A 20,983-nucleotide genomic window follows, 5' to 3' on the forward strand; every position below is an offset into this window, starting at 1 on the left:
ACCCACATGGCACAGCAGACCTCTCCTGTCTTGCCCACTGCTCCCCTTAGCAGTGTATTTCAGTCAGTCTGCCCGTTCTATTCTCCATTCTGTCTCTGGTGAGTCCTCTCGCCCTCTGCACCTCTGGCCTAGACCCCAGTTCTTACATAAAATCTTTAAAAAAAAATCATAATTTGTCAATAAAGATGAGGACCTCCCTGGTGGCCTAGGGGTTAAGTCTCAGTGCTACTACTGCAAAGGCCTGAGTTCGATCCCAGGCCAGGGAGCTAAGCCATATGGAACAGCAGACTTCTCTTGTTTTACCGACAGCCCCCTTAGAATGTATTTCAGTAGATCTGCCTGTTCTGCTCCCCACTCTGTCTCTGGTAAATCCTCTCACCACCACCCCACACACCTGTGGCCTGAACCCAAGTTCCTCTACGCCAAAAAAAAAAACAAAACTCATCTGTGAGATCTTGTTACAGGCAATCTCAGGTGTGATTTTTTCTATTTTTGCATTGCAAGGGGGATTATATTTAAAGTTGCTATATATGTAATATTCTAGGCTGCAGAGATGGTCCCAGCTACCAAAAGTTGTATATTAAGATTTTATATCTTGGAAGGTTGGGAGAAGAAGTATTTCTTTTGTCTAAACACTCATAAAAACAGAGAGAAGCAAATTTTGTATATATACTAAGATGAGCTATCCTTCTGTATTTGGAATTCAGGAAGTGGTTCTACAAGGACTGACCAAAAATATTTACTTCCAGTTTGTTAAGACCACAAGAGCAAAAATCACAATGGTTTGTATTTTGGTATGCAAAAACACTCAGGTTTAAAATATCCAAATGCAAAATAAAAACACACAAAAAAAACCCCTTACTTTATTTTTGTTTTAAAGATTTATTTATTTATGCATACAAGAACTGGGGTACAGACCAGCGGCACAGTAGGTGAGAGGATTCACCAGAGACAAAGTGGGGAACAGAACAGGCAGATTGACCAAAGTACATTGCTGAGGGGAACAGCGGGCAAGTCAGGAGAGGTCTGCTGCGCCATGTGTGTTGCTCCCTGGCCAGCGGGGGATCGAGCTTGTGCTGCACAGGCTGTGGATTGCTTCATAGTGCAGTGCTTAACCCCTTGCACCACCAGGGAGGCCCCAAAACCCCTTACTTTATTTTTTTATTTATTTTTTTAAGATTTATTTATTTATTTATATAAGCACTGGGTACAGTCAGAAGCACAGGAGGGTGAGAGGATGATGAAATACACTGCTGAGGAGAGCAGTAGGCAAGACAGGAGAGGTCTGCTGCACCATGTGAGTCATCTCTCTGGCTGGGGATGGAACTCATACTGCAGTGGCTTCTGATAGCTTCATAGACTTAACCCCTTGTGCCACCAGGGAGGCCCCTATTTAGCACTCTTCTGAGTTGCAAAAATGGCAAAAGGAAATAAATGGATTTAATTCTCCTCATTTTAATATTTTCTCTCTTGTGATAGCAAGTTAACAATTTTGAGCATCTACCCTGTATTGAAAACTTCCATTTATTCCATCGAATACTCAGACCACGATCCACTCTGCCAACTAGTTCTAGTTTAAATTCATGACCACACATTTCCAAAGGAGTCTCAATGCTGCCAAGCAACCCAACTACTCTTCCTGGTATGTTCTCTCCCCCATTCTCACACATTTTCTGCTCTCATCAAATCACCCACATCTTCCTCTGCTTCCTCAGTCCTGCCTCCTTTTCCTTTTTCTTCCAGGAACCGTCTTTACCTCAGTCCATTCTATTCTTTATAGTGGACTGACATACCAAACTTTCCCTCTGCCTTAGGACTTTTGAAATTCCCCTTCCTTCTAATTGGAATGCTCCACACCCTACTCTTCAAAATGTTAGTTTTCTCTTGTTTTTCTTGTGTCTGTCTCAGTTCAAATGACAAATGCTCAGAGAGGCTTTCCTTGTAGTCTGAAGATGCTCCCACACAGTTACTCTTTTTTTTTTAAAGTTTTTTTTAAACATTTATTTATGCATACAAAAACTGGGGTACAAACAGAGGTATGGGGAGTAAGAGGACTCACCAGAGACAGAGTGGGGAACAGATGGATTGACTGAAATACACTGCTGAGGGCCACAGCGGGTGAGACAGGAGGGGTCTGCTGCGCCATGTGGGTCACCTCCCTGGCTGGGATTGAACTCGTGCTGCGGTAGCTGCAGATTGCTTCATAGTGCTGATGCTTAACCCCTTGTGCCACCAGGGAGGCCCCTTAAGATATATTTATTTATGCATACAAGAGCTGGGGTGCAGGCCAGAAGTGTGGGGGAGTGAGAGGTTTCACTAGAGACAGAGTAGGGAGCAGAACAGGAGAATCTATTGAAATACACTGTGAGGGGAGCAGATGGCGAAACAAACAGAAGTCTGCTGCACCGTGTGGGTCTTGCCCTGCAGTGGCTGCTGATAGTTTCATGGTGCTGAGACTTAACCCCTTGCACCACCAGGGAGGCCCTGAACCCCAGTTCTTGTATGCATAAATAAAGATAAATCTTTTAAAAGGAAAAAAATGATTGAGGTAACATGACATTATAACATTACGAAAGTTTCAGGTGTGCATCATTATAGAGCAAAATCTGTGTATACTACATTACCCAATGGGAGCAGATTGAGGAGACTGAAGATTAGAGAATCTAAATAAATTGTTTAAGTTCACTCTGATAGTAAGTGAAAAAGTTGGCTGTTGAATCTAATTCTTTTTAGGTCTAGGCAGTATACCCCCTCTGTTTCAAAAATCTCTTGCTAAGACAAACATTTAAAAATATATTTCGGGGGCCTCCCTGGTGGCACAAGGGTTAAGATACAACCTATGAAGCTATCTGCAGCCACTGAAGCATGAGTTCAATCCCCGGCCAGGGAGCTACACACATGGCACAGCAGACCACTCCTGTCTCGCCTGCTGCTCTCCTCAGCAGTGTATTTCAGTCGATCTGACTGTTTTGTTCCCCACTCTGTCTCTGGTGAATCCTCTTACCCCCCCACACACCTCTGGCCTGTACCCCAGTTCTTATATGCATAAACAAATAAATCTTTTAAAATAGATAAATAAATAAATAGAACTCCTTCCATTAACTTATCTTTAAAACATGTAGCAATGTATCTTGGTAGATCAGCCTGTTCTGCTCCCTATTCTGTCTGGTGAATCCTCTCATCCCCTGCACCTCTGGTCTATATCCCAGTTCTTGGATGCATAAATAAAAATAAATCTTTAAGGGCCTCTCCGGTGGCGCAGCGGTTGAGTGCTGGGTTGTGAAGCTGCCCGCAGCCTCTGCTGCGCCGGTTCGATCCCCGGCTGCTCCCCGGCCACCGGAGGAGGGTCCCACATGGTGCGCAGACCTCTCCTGCCGCCCGCTGCTCCCCTCAGCAGTGTACTTCGGTCCTTCTGCCTGCTCTGCTCCCCGCTCTGGCTCTGGTAATTCTCTCACCCTCCCACGATTCTGACTGTATCCAGTGATTGTATAAATAAATAAAATAAACAAACAAATAAATAAATCTTAAAAAAATAAATCTTTAAAACAAAAAAGTAAATAAAATAAATAAAAATATATTTCGCCTTGGGGGAGTATTTGTGAATGTGCAAAGCATTCAAGACAACTTCAGAATGAATAGTGAAATTCCTCAGGCAGAAAACCAAGGAGATACTGAGGACATCTGCTTGGACAAAACTTGTAACTAAGGAGAGCACAGCCTGGCTATTCCCAGCTTGTTCCTGGGTGGCCTCCAATTCCTCTGCCTTCCTTCCTGCTTCTATGTCTCTGAGCCTCTGACCACCTGCAATACAGTACAGTTTCTGCTCTGGTTTTGCCTTCAAGCTCATGAAGGGAGCTTGTTCATGCCTATCAACAGTACACAGATTCATGCTTTAGAGAACCTGGAATAGGGTGTTTTCCATGGGGGAGTCTATGCGTTAAACCTGCGTTTAAATATCAGGCTTTTTTTTTTTTTTTTTTTTGTGGGACCCTCGCCGGCTGCCCGGAAAACCGGGAACGAAGGAACCAGCTCTGCAGAGGCTGCGGGCAGCCTCACAGCCCAGCGCTCAACCCCTGCATCACCAGGGGAGGCCCAAATATCAGCCTTTTTTAAAAAGAAGATTTATTTTATTTATGCATCCAAGAACTGGGGTGTAGGCCAGAGGTGTGTGGGGGGTGGTGAGAGGATTCACCAGAGACAGAGTAGGGAGCAGAACAGGAGGATTGAGTGAAATACACTGCTGAGGGGAGCAGTGGGTGAGACAGGAGAGGTCTGCTGTTCCACCAGGGAGGCCCCTACCAGCCTTAATTCTCAAGGAAGTTGCCTTTTTAGTTCTTTGCAGAAAATGAAAATCTGTGCTGACACTTCATTGATCCTCAAATTTACTGACAAAAAGGAATCTTGGGGGCCTCCACTGGTGGCGCAGCGGTTGAGCGCTGGGTTGCCAGTTCAATCTCTGGCCACCAGCGAAGGTACCAGCATTCAGGGAAATCTTCACAAGTAGGCTACAGTGTCAGGGAATGCTGGATTTAAGGGATCATTTGTTGGAACTTCTTTAGAAACTAAGATTCAGACAGGGTATATTATCGTTTAGTGAATATTTATTCATTATCTGACATTATTCTAAGCTCTTTATGTGTACTTTATTTTTACAATAACCTTATGAAACAGACACTAACAGTGTTATACTCATTTTCACATGAGTAAACAAAGGCCCAAGGATTCCAAAAAACTTGTTTCACCCTATAATGGAGTGCAATGATTTATCCACTTGATCTGCCTCTGGAATGGGGAAGGGGGGGGGTCTTAACTACCTGCACCTCTTGTTGTTTTTTGTTGTGTATTTTTGTTTTTGTTTTCTGCTATGGATTCCTGTGGAAATCTGTGGACTGGTGTGGAGCCTTTTCAGAATGTCTTTAAATATGTAAATAAAATACATGGGATTATAAAGAAAGTCAATTATGTTGAAATGCAGTGTTACATTTACTAGAAAAACAAATTTGTGCTATAGTGATATATATACTTCATTATTAATGGACCAAATAACAAGATCAGTGACAAATCTAATAATTTTGAAATTGTGAAGTTGTGATAAATGCACAAACATTTCCAGTTATCTTAACTGTAATATAATATGAAAATATTTGTGATTTCTTTGGTGACAAAGTCATATATGATAAATCAAGTTTCATGGAAGTAAAAATTTGTTTTTTCTTTATCTAAATTAATAGACGTCTTCCAGATTAGAGACTCTGATTTGCTTATAGGCCCTTTTTACTTAATATGAGCTACTTGAATATAGGGATTATGCACTCATTTATTTCTTTATTCACACAATAAAGATGTATCAAATACCTCTCATTAAAAGGGTCTGTTCTGTTGCACTGCAAATACAATAATGAACATGAAAGATATAGCCCTTGTCCTCACTGTTTTTCAGTTTTGCAGTCCTGTCTGGTTCTCACTATCTTTCATGACTGAAAGATACTAAATTAACCTGTTTGATCAAATTGTATTAAGTATTTCGAGGTCATAGTACTAGTTGGCAAATTATTCAAAAAAGAAACGGTTCTTTTTTTTTTTTTTTTATAGAGGCATGTTTTTATTTATTTTGTTTTGTTCGTTTGTTTGTTTTGTTTATACAAGCACTGGGTACAGTCAGAAGTGCGGGAGGGCGAGAGAATTCACCAGAGCCAGAGCAGGGAGCAGAGCAGGGAGAAGGACCGAAGTACACTGCTGAGGGGAGCAGCGGGCGGCAGGAGAGGTCTGCGCGCCATGTGGGACCCTCCTCTGGTGGCTGGGGAGCAGCCGGGGATCGAACCGGTGCTGCAGAGGCTGCGGGCAGCTTCGCAACCCAACGCTCAACCGCTGCGCCACCGGGGAGGCCCGAGAAACGGTTCTTGAGAAGTTTCTCGAATCTTCATATCCTAATGTAAATTGTCAGATATGTAGTAGATACTCAATAGCCAATTCCTTTCCTTTCCTCTAGGTTTTTGTTGATCTGGTCACCAAGGAAGTTAAATTGTTTTGCATAGTGGAGAAATGGGAACTGTTAGGTATTTACAAGTTCTGTGAGAGGGGAGAAGGGTTGAGAAGATCTACTTATTATTTTTTTAAATTTGTTTTTAAAGGTTTATTTTATTTATTTATGCATGCGAGAACCGGAGTGTAGGCCAGAGGTGCGGGAGGTAAGAGAATTCACTGGAGACAGAGTTGGGAACAGAACAGGCATATCTACTGAATTACACAGCTGAGGGGAGCAGCGGGTGAAACAGGAGAGGTCTGCTGTGCCATATGGGCTAGCTCCCTGGCCTGGGATCGAACCCATGCCACAGTGGCTTGTGATAGCTTGATAGGGCTGAAACTTTAACCCCTGTTCTACCAGGGAGGCCCAAAAAGATCTACTTTCCGCTGTCTTTTCTTTTTTTTTTTTTTTTTTTTAAACTATTCTTCTTCTCTGAATTGCCATTACACTTTTTTTTTTTTTTTTTTAAAGTTTTTTATTTATTTGTTTGTTTGTTTATACATGCACTGGGTACAGTCAGAAGCGCGGGAGGGTGAGAGAATTCACCAGAGCCAGAGCGGGGAGCAGAGCAGGCAGAAGGACCGAAGTACACTGCTGAGGGGAGCAGCGGGCGGCAGGAGAGGTCTGTGCGCCATGTGGACCCTCCTCCGGTGGCTGGGGAGCAGCCGGGGATCGAACCGGCGCCGCAGAGGCCGCGGGCAGCTTCGCAACCCAGCGCTCAACCGCTGCGCCACCGGGGAGGCCCTCCGCTGTCTTTTCTAATCAGGTATTTTAGATACAATATGATTATGCACACATTCATGCCTCTTTAGACTTGGGAAGGAAGGGATAAAGTAAGGCGCCAGGATGGTCCCTCCAGGGCATTTCCTCCACATGGAAATACCAGGTTTATTAGATTAATACAGCTCTTTTTCTTCTAGGTCCATATATATTAAAGTGGAAATATAGGGGGCCTCCCTGGTGGCCTAGGGGTTAAGTTTCAGCGCTATCACTGCTATGGCCTGAGTTTGATCCCCAGCCAGGGAGCTAACCCACATGGCGCAGCAGACCTCTCCTATCTCACCCGCTGCTCCCTGCTGCTCCCCTCGACAGTGTATTTTGGTCAATCTGCCAGTTCTGCTCCCTACTCTGTCTCTGGTGAATCCTCTCACACCACTCCCTCCCAGCACCTCTGGCCTACACCCCAGCTCTCATATGCATAAATAAATAAAATAAATTAAAAATAAAATAAAATCTGAGGATGGAGTTCCAGAAATGCAAAGTAAGAACGATGGGAGCATCTGGCCTAGCAGGGTTTAAGGACAAGCTGAGTTAGAGCACCCAGGTTCAGGCAACAGGGCTGGATGGCAACCTCCATTCCTAATGGAGAAGGTCTTTTTTGTATTGACTGCAGATCTACAATGAGGTGGTACATACCATGAGAGGTATGGTTAGTGCTATGCGTTACTAATGAAACTTGTGAAAGTATATCCATATCAATTGCTGATCTATACTTGATCAGTGAAAGTATATGGACATATCTAGATGGCCTTTCAAACTCCATTAAGATTTTCTTTCGGGGGAAGTAACAGACCCCCTTCAAAAACTGAAAATATGAATCCTCTTCACAAAAAAATGCACATGCAATATACAAAATATTACCCATAATTAAGGTGCTCCATGAATTTCTAAAACTCATTCGTGGGCTTCAGTTAAATATTGTTCTTAGCTCTCTTTCCTCCCGAGGTAGCACAATCGTTAGTTTCATTTTAGAATATTTTAAGTTTAGTAGACTAGAAACAGTTTCTGGAAGCAGGTGGATTCAACAGACTTGGAGGTGTTATTACACATTCTTTTGACTTTGCAAAGTATAAAGACCTTGATAATGCGACAGAAGATGCCGCCTTCTGCACCTTTTGGAAGGTCCATATGGCCACTACATGTAATGAGTTCTGACCACAGACAGGTGAGTCATTCAGCAAGAATTTACTGGGTGTCTGATAGATACAGGCACTGTGCCCGGGACTGAGCTCACCAAGGTAAAAGACACCATTTCTTTCCTGGTGAGATGATTTACACGCAAACGTTTCATATGTAAGCACGCCTCTGCAGTTAGGGGTGGCCCTGAAAAAAGTCATGTTTGAGAGGTATTTCGGGGACATGAAAAGGGATCTTGGTTGGCCATTTGATTTTGGGTCTCATCGCATTCTAGATGGGTGAGTTTGTAAATGGTTCTCAAATTGTTTCATCTATAGAATGGGGTCAACAAGTAGACGAGAGAATTGTTGTAAAACTTCCCAAAACATAACCATTGTAGAAAAAGAACATGGACGAATGAAAAAAACACAAGCACGAGGCTCGCTGAGCGTGACAGCTGAGCCGGTGACCCCTTGACGGAGAAGCCTGGCTCCCCCAAGCCTCCACAGTCACCCCGGCGCCTCTCCGCGGCCAGAAGCCGCCCAACGCGCCTTCCGGGACGGATCAAGTTCCGCTTCCGCAGGCAGAGCCTCCCCGGCCGGCGTGAGCGCGGCCGCCCGTCGCCGCCGAGCGTCGGCCGCCCCCACGCGCATGCTCCGGAGGCGAGGCGGGGAGCGGGAGGGCGGGGGCGTGGCGAGGCGCCGCCGAACCGCCGACTCGCTCTCCCCGCAGCCCTGCGCGGAGGCGGGGGCGCGCGCGCTCGTTCGTGCGCCGGCTGCGTACAGTAGTGACGGCCGCGCGGGAGCGGTCACATGACCGCCGCGGCTGCCTGTACAGTAAGAACCCAATATGGCAGCGGCGGTAGCAGTGGCAACGGCAGCAGGAGGACCGGCCGCCCCATAGACCCCCCCGCGCACCCCGCCCGCCGCTTCCTCTGCTTGGGTGCTCCTCGGCCCGACTTCCCCTTCCTCCCACCTTTCCCGGCACCGCGGGAAAAGCAGCGCAGGGCAGAGCAGGCAGGGAGGGCGGCCGGAGCCCGGACACGGGAGCCTCCCAGTCAGTTCAAGACCCGACATGAGGGAAAAGGGCCGTAGGAAGAAGGGCAGGACCTGGGCGGAGGCCGCCAAGACGGTAAGGCGGAGGGAGCGGCAGGGGGCCGGGGGGATTTCCTTCTCTGGCCTCCCGCCGGCCGCCGGGGCGGGGAGGTCACCGGCCGGCGACCCGGCTGAGGGGCGCACAAAACCGCGCGGAGCGGGCGGCGGTTGGGGTCGGGGCTGTGATCCCTGCGGGAATGGAGGCGCCGGCGGAAGAGGGGCGCCGCGGGGCCGGCTTCTCCCCGCGCCTGCGACTAGTCCTCTTGGCGGCTGGAGCTGCCGCTCCGGGTCGGTTTCCTCTCGCCCCCAACTCTGGGGCAGCGCGCGCCCTGCCCGGGGAAGTCTGTTGTGCTTCCCCAGTAAACCGGTTCTTGTCCCTGGCGGCTCGAGGGCCCCCATTGGATGCAGACGTGCGTGCACCAGCCCCGGAAAGAAGCGGGGAGCGCTGGCGCCGGGGAGCCTTCACCCCGCTGTCCAGACACGCCGCCGGCCCCCGGGCCCCTGCTCTTCGGGGCGCTCGGCTCCGACTGCAGGTCACGAGGCGCTTGTTTTTGTTTGCCGTTGGAGCCGAAAGTGCAGGAGGTGTTTAGAAACGAAGTAACAGGTGGGACTTGCAGAATTTTTTTTTCTGTTTCCGTAGAGACCTGCTCTGAACTAGGCAGCAGTGCATGGTGGGACGTGTAGTTCACCCGGCCTTCTCCTGCCCGTGGTTGCAGGATGATGGCCTCGCCAAGTTGGAGTTAGTGTGCAAAACCATTTTTTCTTCTCCCTCCACCCACTTCCCCGGTCTGATTTCTTTTGCGAAGTTTAGAGATGGTTTTTAAGGACTATATAGAGTTTGGGAGACCTCTGTGTTTCATGAAAAAAGTTAAAAAGCGTGATGTAAGTAGGAAGGAAACGTTAGGAGAGAGAGTGAAGTTGCTCCCCTCGTTGAGGGTGCAGCAGAAAACTAATGAGATTAAACATCAGTATTTCCATGTGGGGAGGTGAGGCGGGGTGGAGGCATTATCTTTAATGGTGGATCATGTTAGTAACGCTGGCACAGCACGCAGAGCCCTTCCAAGTGAACCTTTATTATGTGTTGCATGGCTTATTTTGAATTGAGATTTTTCACAGTATAAAAGTAATGGATGTTCATGCGGGAAAAACTTGGAAAGGTAGGGAAACACAAAGTAGAAAATCAAACCGCGTTTCCATCCTCAGACCTATGTATCTGTTAACATTTTGCTAGATTACCGTCTAATCTTTATTTCCCTAAGCCTGGGTCCTGCTGTTGATGCAATCGCGTGCGTTTGTTTTGTAAACCTTGTGCTTTATTTTGTAAACTTTATGCCGGTAGGGGGTTGATGAGGCTTTAACTTGTATTTCTGTTTTAGTTGGAAATGTGAAAAAGTTGGTGAATAAATAAAAGCACATTTTATTTGAGTTTCACCTACAAATGCATCAGCACCTGCTAGTCGTTTCCCTCCAAAAGATAAAAGGTTGGAAATAGTTATTTTGGTGGTGATTATTTTAGACTATTTTACTTTCTTGTGCTTGATGAGTGTCTCTTCCTTTCATTAAAAGACGCTTGGTAAATTTTAATTATAGGCAAGCAGACCCTAGCCCTAATTATGTTAATTAATTTTAAGTCTCTAGAGCCTTAGAGTACTTTTGTAATTATCTCTTTGGATAAAATGGTCTGTTCATTAGGAGACAGTGACAAAGGGGGAATATTTGTTTGCAAGTACTATCATAAATTAGTGTGTTTGCTCATTTGAAATTGACATTTCATGCCCTATGTGAAAAATAGTATTTAAAAGCTGGGAAGACTAGTTTGATTTAAGAGAGTTTTGAGTGAGTTCCTGAAGAGAGGAGTATATTGGGGACTTAAAAAAAAACCTTGATTTTTTTATGTCAGACTTCTTTAGTAAAGTGATTTTTAGAGAGTGGTAATGCTAAACTTTTTTCTTTTTCTAGTAGCTGACATCTAGAAAATAACCTACTTTTTGGGTTTGTTTTATCATTTTTAAAAAAGAATTATTTATTTATGCATTCAAGAACTGGGGTACAGGCCAGAGGTGTGGGGGGTGAGAGGATTCACCAGAGACAGAGTAGGGAACAGAACAGGCAGACTGACCGAAGTACACTGCTGAGGGGAGCAGCGGGTGAGTCAGGAGAGGTCTGCTGCACCATGTGGGTTGCTCCCTGCCAGGCCAGGAATCGAACTCGTGCTGCAGCGGCTGCGGATAGCTTCATAGGCTGAGTCTCAACCCCTTGTGCCACCAGGGAGGCCCTGTTTCATCATTTATAAAGTGAGGAATTAAACTAAATTTAAATGTTGAAAAGAATTCTGTTTGTAGGAACATAATGGAAGTAAACGGAGGAGGAACAGACGAAAGTAATCTTTAATATTTCACACTGCAGAATAGGGTAAGAAAATTAGTGATATAGCAAATGGAAATAACTAATCTAATTAAGAAATGTATTTAGAAGATCAAGAGGACTAGGAAAAGAGGCTGTAAGACTTAAATTTATTTCCTAGACCTTAAGGTCAGATGTCTAGGAATGGAATTTCAGCAAGGAAATAAAAGTATTTATTTTAAAACTTACAGTCAAAATCTACTTATTTTATTGTGTTCTTTTTTTTTTTTTTTTGCTTTTTAAAATATTTTTTACATCATTGTTCCTTTTTTTTTTTTTTTAAGATTTATTAATTTATTTATACAAGCACTGGGTACAGTCAGAAGCACGGGAGGGTGAGAGAATTCACCAGAGCCAGAGCGGAGAGCAGAGCAGGCAGAAGGACCGAAGTACACTGCTGAGGGGAGCAGCGGGCGGCAGGAGAGGTCTGCGCGCCATGTGGAACCCTCCTCCGGTGGCTGGGGAGCAGCCTGGGATCGAACCGGCGCTGCGGAAGCTGCTGGCAGCTTCGCAACCCAGCGGCTCAACCGCTGTGCCACCGGGGAGGCCCCCATCATTGTTCCTTTTTAAACAACATTTGCTCCCCCCCTTTATTGTGTTGTTGATACTTGTAGCACTGTCCTGTTTTAGAGAGCACTGTTAAAATGAAGTGTTCATTCCTGACCAATAATATAGCAAAAAATAAGTAACACTATATATATGGAGTGTGTGTGGGTGTCTCAGAGCTACACAGATCAAAGTAAGGTTGGTATGGACAATGTGAAAAAGTAAAATAAGATTTGTAATTATTATATGATAGTGAAATTAGGCCAAGGGGTTGGTTGATTGTAGAGTACAGACTGGTGTAATAACTGAGGACACCAGACAGAGGGAAAATGGAGTTGAGATTTACCTGAACTACAGTGGACTGTGTCTCTACTGATCTTATATTAGATCTATGTAAATACACTAGTTATAAAAAGCATTATTCAAGTATTTAGTAAGCAATCTCAAATGTTTTAAAATTTAAGACTGCAGTGATGGTGGAGATGAAATGATTTGGATATCTGTGGTATAGTTTAGTGCAATTTAAATTTATTTTTATTTTATTTTTTTTTAAGATTTATTTATTTATACATACAAGAGCTGGGGTATAGGCCAGAGGTGTGTGGGGGTGAGAAGATTCACCAGAGACAGAGTAGGGAACAGAACAGGCAGATTGACTGAAGTACACTGCTGAGGGGAGCAGCGGGCGAGTCAGGAGAGGTCTGCCTCGCCATGTGGGTTGCTCCCTGGCTGGCCAGGGGATCTAATGCGTGCTGTAGCGGACAGTTTCATAGGTTGTGTCTTAACCCCTGTGCCACCGGGGAGGCCCTAGTGCAATTTAAATTTAAGAAGGTGTAAGGTAGAGATAATAATTACTTTTTTGATAATGAGAACTATTAAATTGACTGTAAGTACTAATGTTCAAAGTTAGATCCATTCTTTAAAAAAGGGAAAAAAGAAGACATTGTATAATCTAAATATTTGATGACATCCCTGAGGAATTTAGGTTTTTTTTGGTAGGAGAACTTTTGAAATAGTATAATCTTGTTGATCCTATTTTCTTTTCTTTTTTTTCCTTTTTTAAAAAAAGATTCATTTATTTATTTATACAAGATTGGGGTACAGACCAGATTCGGGGAGGGTGAGGATTCACCAAGAGACAGAGTGGGCAACAGAACAGGCAGAATGACGAAATACGCTACTGAGGGGAGCAGTGGGTGCGACAGGAGAGGTCTGCCACACCATGTGGGATCCTCGCTGGCCGCACGGGATCGAACCGATGCTGCAGAGGCTGGGACAGCTTCACAGCTGTCAACCGCCTGCGCCACCAGGGGAGTCCCTCTTTTCTTTTTATTTTAAGATTGATTTATTTATTTATACCAGCGCTGGGTACAATCAGAAGCGCGGGAGGGTGAGAGAATTCACCAGAGCGGGAAGCAGAACAGGCAGAGTGACAAAGTACACTGTGAGGGGAGCAGTGTGCAGCAGAAGTCTGCGTGCCATGTGGGACCCTCGCTGGGGGCCAGGGATCGAACCGGCACTGCAGAGGCTGCGGGCAGCTTCTCAGCCCAGCGCTCAACCGCTGCACCACTGGGGAGGTCCGAGTCCCTCTTTTTTTTTAAAAGATTTATTTTTATTTATACAAGACATGGGGTACAGGTCAGCGTTGAGGGAGGGTGAGAGGATTCACCAGAGACAGAGTGGGGAGCAGAACAGGAAGACAGACGGAAAGCATTCCTGAGGGGAGCAGCAGGTGAGACAGGAGAGGTCTGCCTTGCCATGTGGGATTCTCCCTGGCCGGCCGGGAATCCAACCGGTGCACGGAGGCTGCGGACAGCTTCACAGCTCTGTGCCCAACCCGCTGTGCCACCCAGGAGACCCAGGGTCTTGTTTTCTTTGCCACTTTTCTCTCACCTAGGGACAAGAAAGGGAAAAATTGTCCCCAAAGTACAAGTTTGTATGTTACTTAACTTTAGGGAATAAGATCGAAGATAGAGAGAAAATTTCCATTACAGGAGTAAACTCATGGGCTGATTATTTTTATGTAGGAAGTGTAGAAAATGTAAAGTAATTACTTAGAAATATAATTATAAAAATGCATGATTAGAAAAATGTTTAGAAAGAGCATTTAAAAATACACATGCGCCTCCCTAGTGGGATAGGGGTTAAGTCTCAGCACTATCACCCCAAATGCCTGAGTTAGCACCCTGACCTGGGAGCTAAGCCACGTGGCTCAGCAGACCTCGCCTGTCATGCCCGCAGCTCCCCTTAGCAGTGTATTTCGTAGACTGCCTATTCTGCTCCTCACTCTGTCTTTGGTGAATCCTCTCACCCCCTGCATCTCTGGCCTGTACCCCAGTTCTTCTATGCATAAATAAATAAATCTTAAAAAAAATACAAGTTAGAAAATAGTGGTAATAATACAGAAGTTTTCAGTACCTCTCAGTCTTGACCATCAGTAGGTTGTTTTTTTACTTAAAAAATAAGGTTAAGAGTATGATGAGGGGTCTCCCCGGTGGTGCAGTGGTTGAGTGCTGGGTTGCGAAGCTGCCCACAGCCTCTGCAGCGCCAGTTCAATCCCCGGCTGCTCCCCGGCCACCAGAGGAGGGTCCCACATGGCGCGCAGACCTCTCCTGCCGCCCGCTGCTCCCCTCAGCAGTGTACTTCGGTCCTTCTGCCTGTTTTCCCTGCTCTGGCTCTGGTGAATTCTCTCACCCTCCTGCGCTTCTGACTGTACCCAGTGCTTGTATAAATAAATAAAAATAAATCTTTAAAAAAAAAAAGAGTATGATGAGGCCTGGTTATGTCCCCTTCGATTATGTTGAGCAGGCCACAGTCCTTCTAAATCTGTATTTGTATTGTATTTGTCGCTTATTAGATTGTCTAGGAGAGAGTGTGCATCTTGGAAAAACATTCAACAAATACATTGCTTTTGTAATATGGACTATAGAAAGTAAAACTGGCCAAAATCTTCTTGGTTCGTGGGATACAGAAAAGTGAGAAAACACTGTAAGAGGCCTAGGTTAAAAAGTGAGAAACTGCTCTGATTCATATTTTCAGATAAAACACGTTATTTTCTATTTCAGTGTTTTGAAATATAACTGACATAAAACTGTAATATATTTGACACATTTATGAAATTTCTATGCCTGTGTTAAGGGATTTGATGTAATGGTTCATGCTGGGGTGATCTTTCTTCCCATAATATTGAATAAGTTTCCCATATTTTGCTTCTTGAATTTTGCTTTATTTTTAATTCATTTTTTCTTTTTTGTTGATGTTCTTTTCTTGGAAGTTCACAAGCTGGGGCCTCCCTGGTGGCGCAAGGGGTTAAGTCTCAGCACTATGAAGCTATCAGCAGCCACCACCAGCCAGGGAACTGACCCACATGGCGCAGCAGACCTCTCCTGTCTCATCTGCTGCTCCTCTCAGCAGTGTATTTCAGTAGATCTGCCTGTTCTGCTCCTGACTCTGTCTTTGGTGAAACTTCCCCCTGCCGCCCCCAATGGCCTACACCCCAGTTCTTGTATGCATAGATAAATAAATCTTAAAAAAAGAAAAAGTTCACAACCCCCTAACTTGTTGAAGAAAAAAATCTTTTTTTTTTTAAACACATAAATTAGAAATTTCTAATGAGAGGTGCTGCTGCTCTTGCAGCTCCTAGAATTTCACGCAGGATGAGAACATAACTTCAGATTTGTAAAAGTTCTTGATGTTTCCTTATCCACAAAATTAGTCAGTCGACCCTTAGACTGTAATTTTATTGTTGGTGAAAGGTCATTATGTTTTCACTGCAAAAGTTGCTGGAAAGATGCCAGCTTGGGGAAGATGTAACTATAGGGACCTGATCTGTAAAGTTTGTTAAAACCTACTATCTTTGTCCTTTTTATAGAAGACTCTTGAATGTCCCTCTAGTTCTGTCTTTTTTCTTTCCATATGTCATAGAAGAGGCTTCTAGTATAGTATTGTGTAACTTCGTATTTTTAGTAGTTTGATTTAGCATGTTTTTAGCGCTCCATTTATTTATTTATTTAAGATTTATTTATGCATACAAGAGCTGGGGTGCAGGCCAGAGATGCGGGTCTGTGTGTGTGTGTGTGTGTGTGTGTGTGTGTGTGTGTGTGTTCACCAGAGACAGAGTGGGAACAGAACAGGCAGAGTGACTAAAATACAGTGCTAAGGGGAACAGCGGGCGAGACAGGAGAGGTCTGCTGTGCCATGTGGGTCACCTCCCTGGCCCGGTATCAAACCGTGCAGCAGTGTGGAAAGCTTCATAGTGCTGAGACTTAATCCCTTGGGCCCCCAGGGAGGCCCCTAGTGCTGTTTTAAAAGATTATTGACTGTACTAAATTTTAGAACTCTGTTAATATGACTTAGAAACAATTGTATTTGCTTTAAATTGAGTTTCTATTAAAGTTATATCAGCTCATTAATAAAAACAAATAGATGGAAGAGTTCATCTTGGATGAGTCAGTTTACGAAAGCAGGGATTAAATGAAAGTTTACATACTGAAATATTGAAAATATTGTGTTACACTGAAATTAGCTGTAATTCAGCAACAGTTGGTAGTCTGCATATAGCTTTCTGGGCTTTTATTCTTGTATATGGAAACATGCATAAGCATGTATACATCTATTTTACATACAGTTCTGCAACTTGCTTTCTTTATGAATGTCTTGGATGCTTTCTAATGTTATTACTTACATAGCTTCCTCATTCTTTTTAATGGTGTTTCTTTGTTTTTATTTATTTATTTATTTGTGGGTTTTTTTTTTGTGTGTGTGTGGTTTTGTTTTGTTTTGTTTTGTTTTGTTTTGTTTTGTTTTGTTTATACATGCACTGGGTACAGTCAGAAGTGAGGGAGGGTGAGAGAATTCACCAGAGCCAGAGCGGGGAGCAGAGCAGGCGGAAGGACCGAAGTACACTGCTGAGGGGAGCAGCGGGCGGCAGGAGAGGTCTGCGCGCCATGTGGGACCCTCCTCTGGTGGCCGGGGAGCAGCCGGGGATCGAACCGGTGCCGCAGAGGCCATGGGCAGCTTCGCAACCCAGCGCTCAACCGCTGCGCCACCGGGGAGGCCCTGTTTCTTTGTTTTTAGATAAAAAAATCAGTCCTTGATTATTTGACATATAGATCATTTGTAGTTTTTTCCTTTCGTTGCAGATACTTCAATATATACATCTGGGCACATGTATTTGTATGCATGTACATTATATGTACATTTGTGTGAATGGAATACTTAAAGAGTTTATAAACTTCTGTTTGTGTCAATTTGTATTCCCCACCAAAAATTTAAAAGATTCCTGTTTTCCCCATATTTTTCTTTAATGCATTTGTATATTAACATGGGGTTTCTTTTGTTCAGTAGAACATGATGGAAATGTTTTATATCTGCTGCTGGTAATACATTTGGTCATTGAGCACTTGAAATGTGGCTGGTGTGACTACGAAATTGAATTTTGAACTTTAGCCATATTTGTTTAGTGGTTACTATAATTGGATAGTACAAGGTGTAAAGTAACTTCCTATGCTTTTTGATTTTTTTTATTTCATACTAGTCTGTTCAGGTCTCCCTCCACACTTTTTTGCTTCCTGGTCATTTTACACTAATTTCTAAGAGTGCTTTATCTATTATGGCAAACTAGTCTGTTGGCTTATGTGTTGCAGGTCTATTTCCCAGTTGTTTTTTTTTTTTTAAAGATTTATTTTTATTTATTTATACAATCACTGGGTACAGTCAGAAGCGCGGGAGGGTGAGAGAATGCACCAGAGCCATAGCGGGGAGCAGAGCAGGCAGAAGGACCGAAGTACACTGCTGAGGGGAGCAACGGGCGGCAGGAGGGGTCTGCGCACCATGTGGGACCCTCCTCCGGTGGCCGGGGAGCAGCCAGGGATTGAACCGGCGCTGCAGAGGCTGTGGGCAGCTTTGCAACCCAGCACTCAACCGCTGCGCCACGGGGGAGGCCCTATTTCCCAGTTTTATCTTTTGGCTTATTCATGTGATTTTTTTTTTCTGCTGCCCTGGTATCTTTTTTAAAAGATTTATTTATTTATTTATTTAAGCACTGGGTACAGTCAGAAGCACGGGAGGGTGAGAGAATTCACCAGAGCCAGTGTGGGGAACAGAGCAGGTAGACCAATGAAATACACTGCTGAGGGGAGCAGCGGGCATGGCAGGAGAGGTCTGCACACCATGTGGGACCCTTGCCGCCAGCCAGGGATTGAACCGGCACTGCAGATAACTGCGGGCAGCTTCGTAGCCCAACGCTCAATTGCTGTGCCACCAGGGGAGGCCCCCCCCTTTTTTTTTAAAGATTTATTTATACATTCAAGAGCTGGGGTGCAGGCCAGAGATGTGGGGGGTGAGAGGATTCACCAGAGACAGAGTGGGGAGCACAACAGGCAGACTGACACTGCTGAGGGGAGCAGCGGGCGAGACAGGAGAGGTCTCCTGCGCCATGTGGGTCACCTCCCTGACTGGGGATTGAACTTGTGCTTCAGTGGCTGCGGACAGCTTCATATTTGCGTCTTAACCCCTTGCGCCACCAGGGAGACCCTGCCCTGGTATTTTTAAGGTTTATATAGAGAAATTTATCCATCTCTTTATGCTTTTGTAGGTTTTGAGTCCTATTAAAGAAGGTTTTTTTTACTCAAAGATATAAATAAAGTGTTTTAAATAATGTTTAACTCTGAAGGCTTATCTTCCCTAAATAAAATACACATTATATTGTGGACAAATAAGACCTAATTCACTTCATTACTAAGACTGCTTGTTGGAGGCGGAGACTTTTCTTTTGAATGTTTCTACTCTGAAGAATTTAACTTATTCTTTCTCTCATGAATACTAAACCCCCCCCCTTTTTTTTTTTAAAAAAAAAAAACCTTTTAGCTGGAGATAAAAGGGAAGACTGAGTTCTTATTTTCAAGAAAGCACAGTGTGAATAAAGTTAGTCAACTTATTAAGTATTGTTTGCCAGGAAAAGTGATTGAGTATCTCAGCTTTATGAAGGGAAATTTTCCAAGGCACATTGGGGTATTTGCCACCAAAGACCCTTTGAGTTACTTTTGGACATTGGGAAATTTCTGTGGTAATTCTTACTTTGGACCTTGTTTGACAAAACTAAAATTGATTAATTATAAATACACATATACTTATCCTGGGCACTAGGGAATACTGTAAACCTCATAATTATAGTGTCTTCTGGGTAATTTGATCCATCTTTTGGCAAAAATTGTGTTGGGAAAGACTTTCCATTTGAAGATTCTTTTGCTGCTCACATTAAGCAATTGCTATGACTTTTAGAATGGACTTTTTTTTTTGCAGTTCACAGCTTGGGTTGGTCCAGTCACGTTGAACATTTAACCTACTGAAGTCTGAATCATTCAGTAGCTGGTTTAACCATGTTAGGTTTCCAATAGAGTGCTAAATGGTGTACATTATTGTAATAGTAACAGAAATTTAATTGTATTGCAACTTATTTTTAGTGATTAGTTTCTTATATGATTTGAAGTGGTTCGGACAAACTAAGTCTTGAATAGATGGTACCTATGAGATATATTAATATGTCAGGAAAGGTTTTCTTATATAAATATATGTGGGAGAGAGATGGATTACACGATAAAGATAATAGGAAAAACAATTTTGATATATTATTAATCACTTATAAAAGATAGTGGGAAAATAGGACTGTTTTTAATAGCAATTTGGAAATAACCATAATCTGGATTTGGTCTTGTCTCTATCATTTATGGTCATTTTGGACAAATTTTTTAAAACAGTGCTCAAGCATTAATGTGTGTATACTCATCATCTGTGAACTTGTTACAATTAGAATTTTATTCATTAGGTCTGTGCAGTAAGCAAGCATATTTCAAAAGCTCTAGTGCAGTTACAGGTCTGCATTTCTAGCAAGTTCCCAGGTGATGCTGGTGCTTTGCTTGAGGGACCACGTTTGGAGTTGTTGAAGCTTATACCTTCCAAGCTTTTTCAGTTTCCCTGTTTTATAATAGAAATGATAATAATAGGATTTATCATTTGGGGTGGTAGGTGATTAGATGAGAGTTGTATGAAAAGTTCTTTGTACAATATTAGTATGTTGTAAGCATTTTTTGTAGATCATTTTATATATATTAAAGATTTATTTGTACAAGAACTGGGGTATAGGCCAGAGGCACGGGAGGGTGAGAGGATTCACCAGAGACAGCAGGGAGCAGAACAGGCAGATTGATCGAAGACACTGCCAAGGCGAGCAGCAGGTGAGGCAGGAGAGGTCTGCTGCACCATGTGGGTATCTCCTTGGCCGGCCAGGAATTGAACCCGCGCTGCAGAGGCGTGGACAGCTTCTCAGCGTGGCACTCAACCCGCTGCACCACCAGGGAGGCCCCCATTTTATATTTTTGAATGAGAAAACTAGATGTAAAGATTTTATTTCTTAGCAATTAAGTGCAGAGGTTTGAGACAGTCCTAATGAAAAGCCTTTAGCCTCAGGGACCCTATTTGCTGCTGTTTCCCAAGGTTAATGTGGAATCATACACAGATTTAAACTGCCTGTGAATAAGGTTGAGAACTCACTATGGTAGATCCATTTCCTGCTTCAGGAGATTCTGCACAAAATTCCACTCTCTTGGCTTACACCATGTGAACTGCCTGGCTAAGTGGCCAGGAATGGCAGGCAGCCTCTGAGAGCTGAGTGATTTCTGACCAAGAGCCAGCAAGAAAACAGATACCTGCCAACAAATAAGTGTGGTAGTGAGCTTTAAAGAGAACCCTAACCTCACATGTATTGATAGTCCCAACTGAAGCTTTGAATTTAGCTAAATCCCCAAGCAGAAGACCCAGTTGACCCATGCTCTGACAGCACAGAAACTGAGAGAGAAATTTATGTTGTTTTAGCCTGTTTTATAATAAAACAGTCAAAAAATAAATTTGTGTTGTTAAGGCTGTATAACAGCAAGTTAATATTAAGATTTGGTGGAGGTTGGGAGCCCGGCAGGGTTGGTTTCAGACAAGGTTTGACTTGAGTATTCAGGGAAGATGGATG

At 43.9% G+C, this 20,983-nt stretch overlaps 1 protein-coding gene across 1 annotated transcript in view; it reads left to right on the forward strand.

Annotated features, from left to right (window-relative positions):
- Window positions 1-8,736: 8,736 nt before the first annotated feature.
- The window catches only part of ASXL2 (ASXL transcriptional regulator 2), an 88,641-nt gene continuing 76,394 nt past the window's right edge, over window positions 8,737-20,983 (forward strand). Inside the window, exon 1 of the mRNA XM_037528396.2 lies at window positions 8,737-9,052. Coding sequence (XP_037384293.1) covers window positions 8,996-9,052 — 57 coding nt within the window. The 5' untranslated portion in view covers window positions 8,737-8,995. The remainder of the gene's footprint in view (window positions 9,053-20,983) is intronic.

The sequence above is a fragment of the Talpa occidentalis genome, unplaced genomic scaffold, assembly GCF_014898055.3.
Source record: "Talpa occidentalis isolate TD23 unplaced genomic scaffold, MPIMG_talOcc4v2.1 talOcc4.5, whole genome shotgun sequence".
NCBI classification, from domain to species: domain Eukaryota; kingdom Metazoa; phylum Chordata; class Mammalia; order Eulipotyphla; family Talpidae; genus Talpa; species Talpa occidentalis.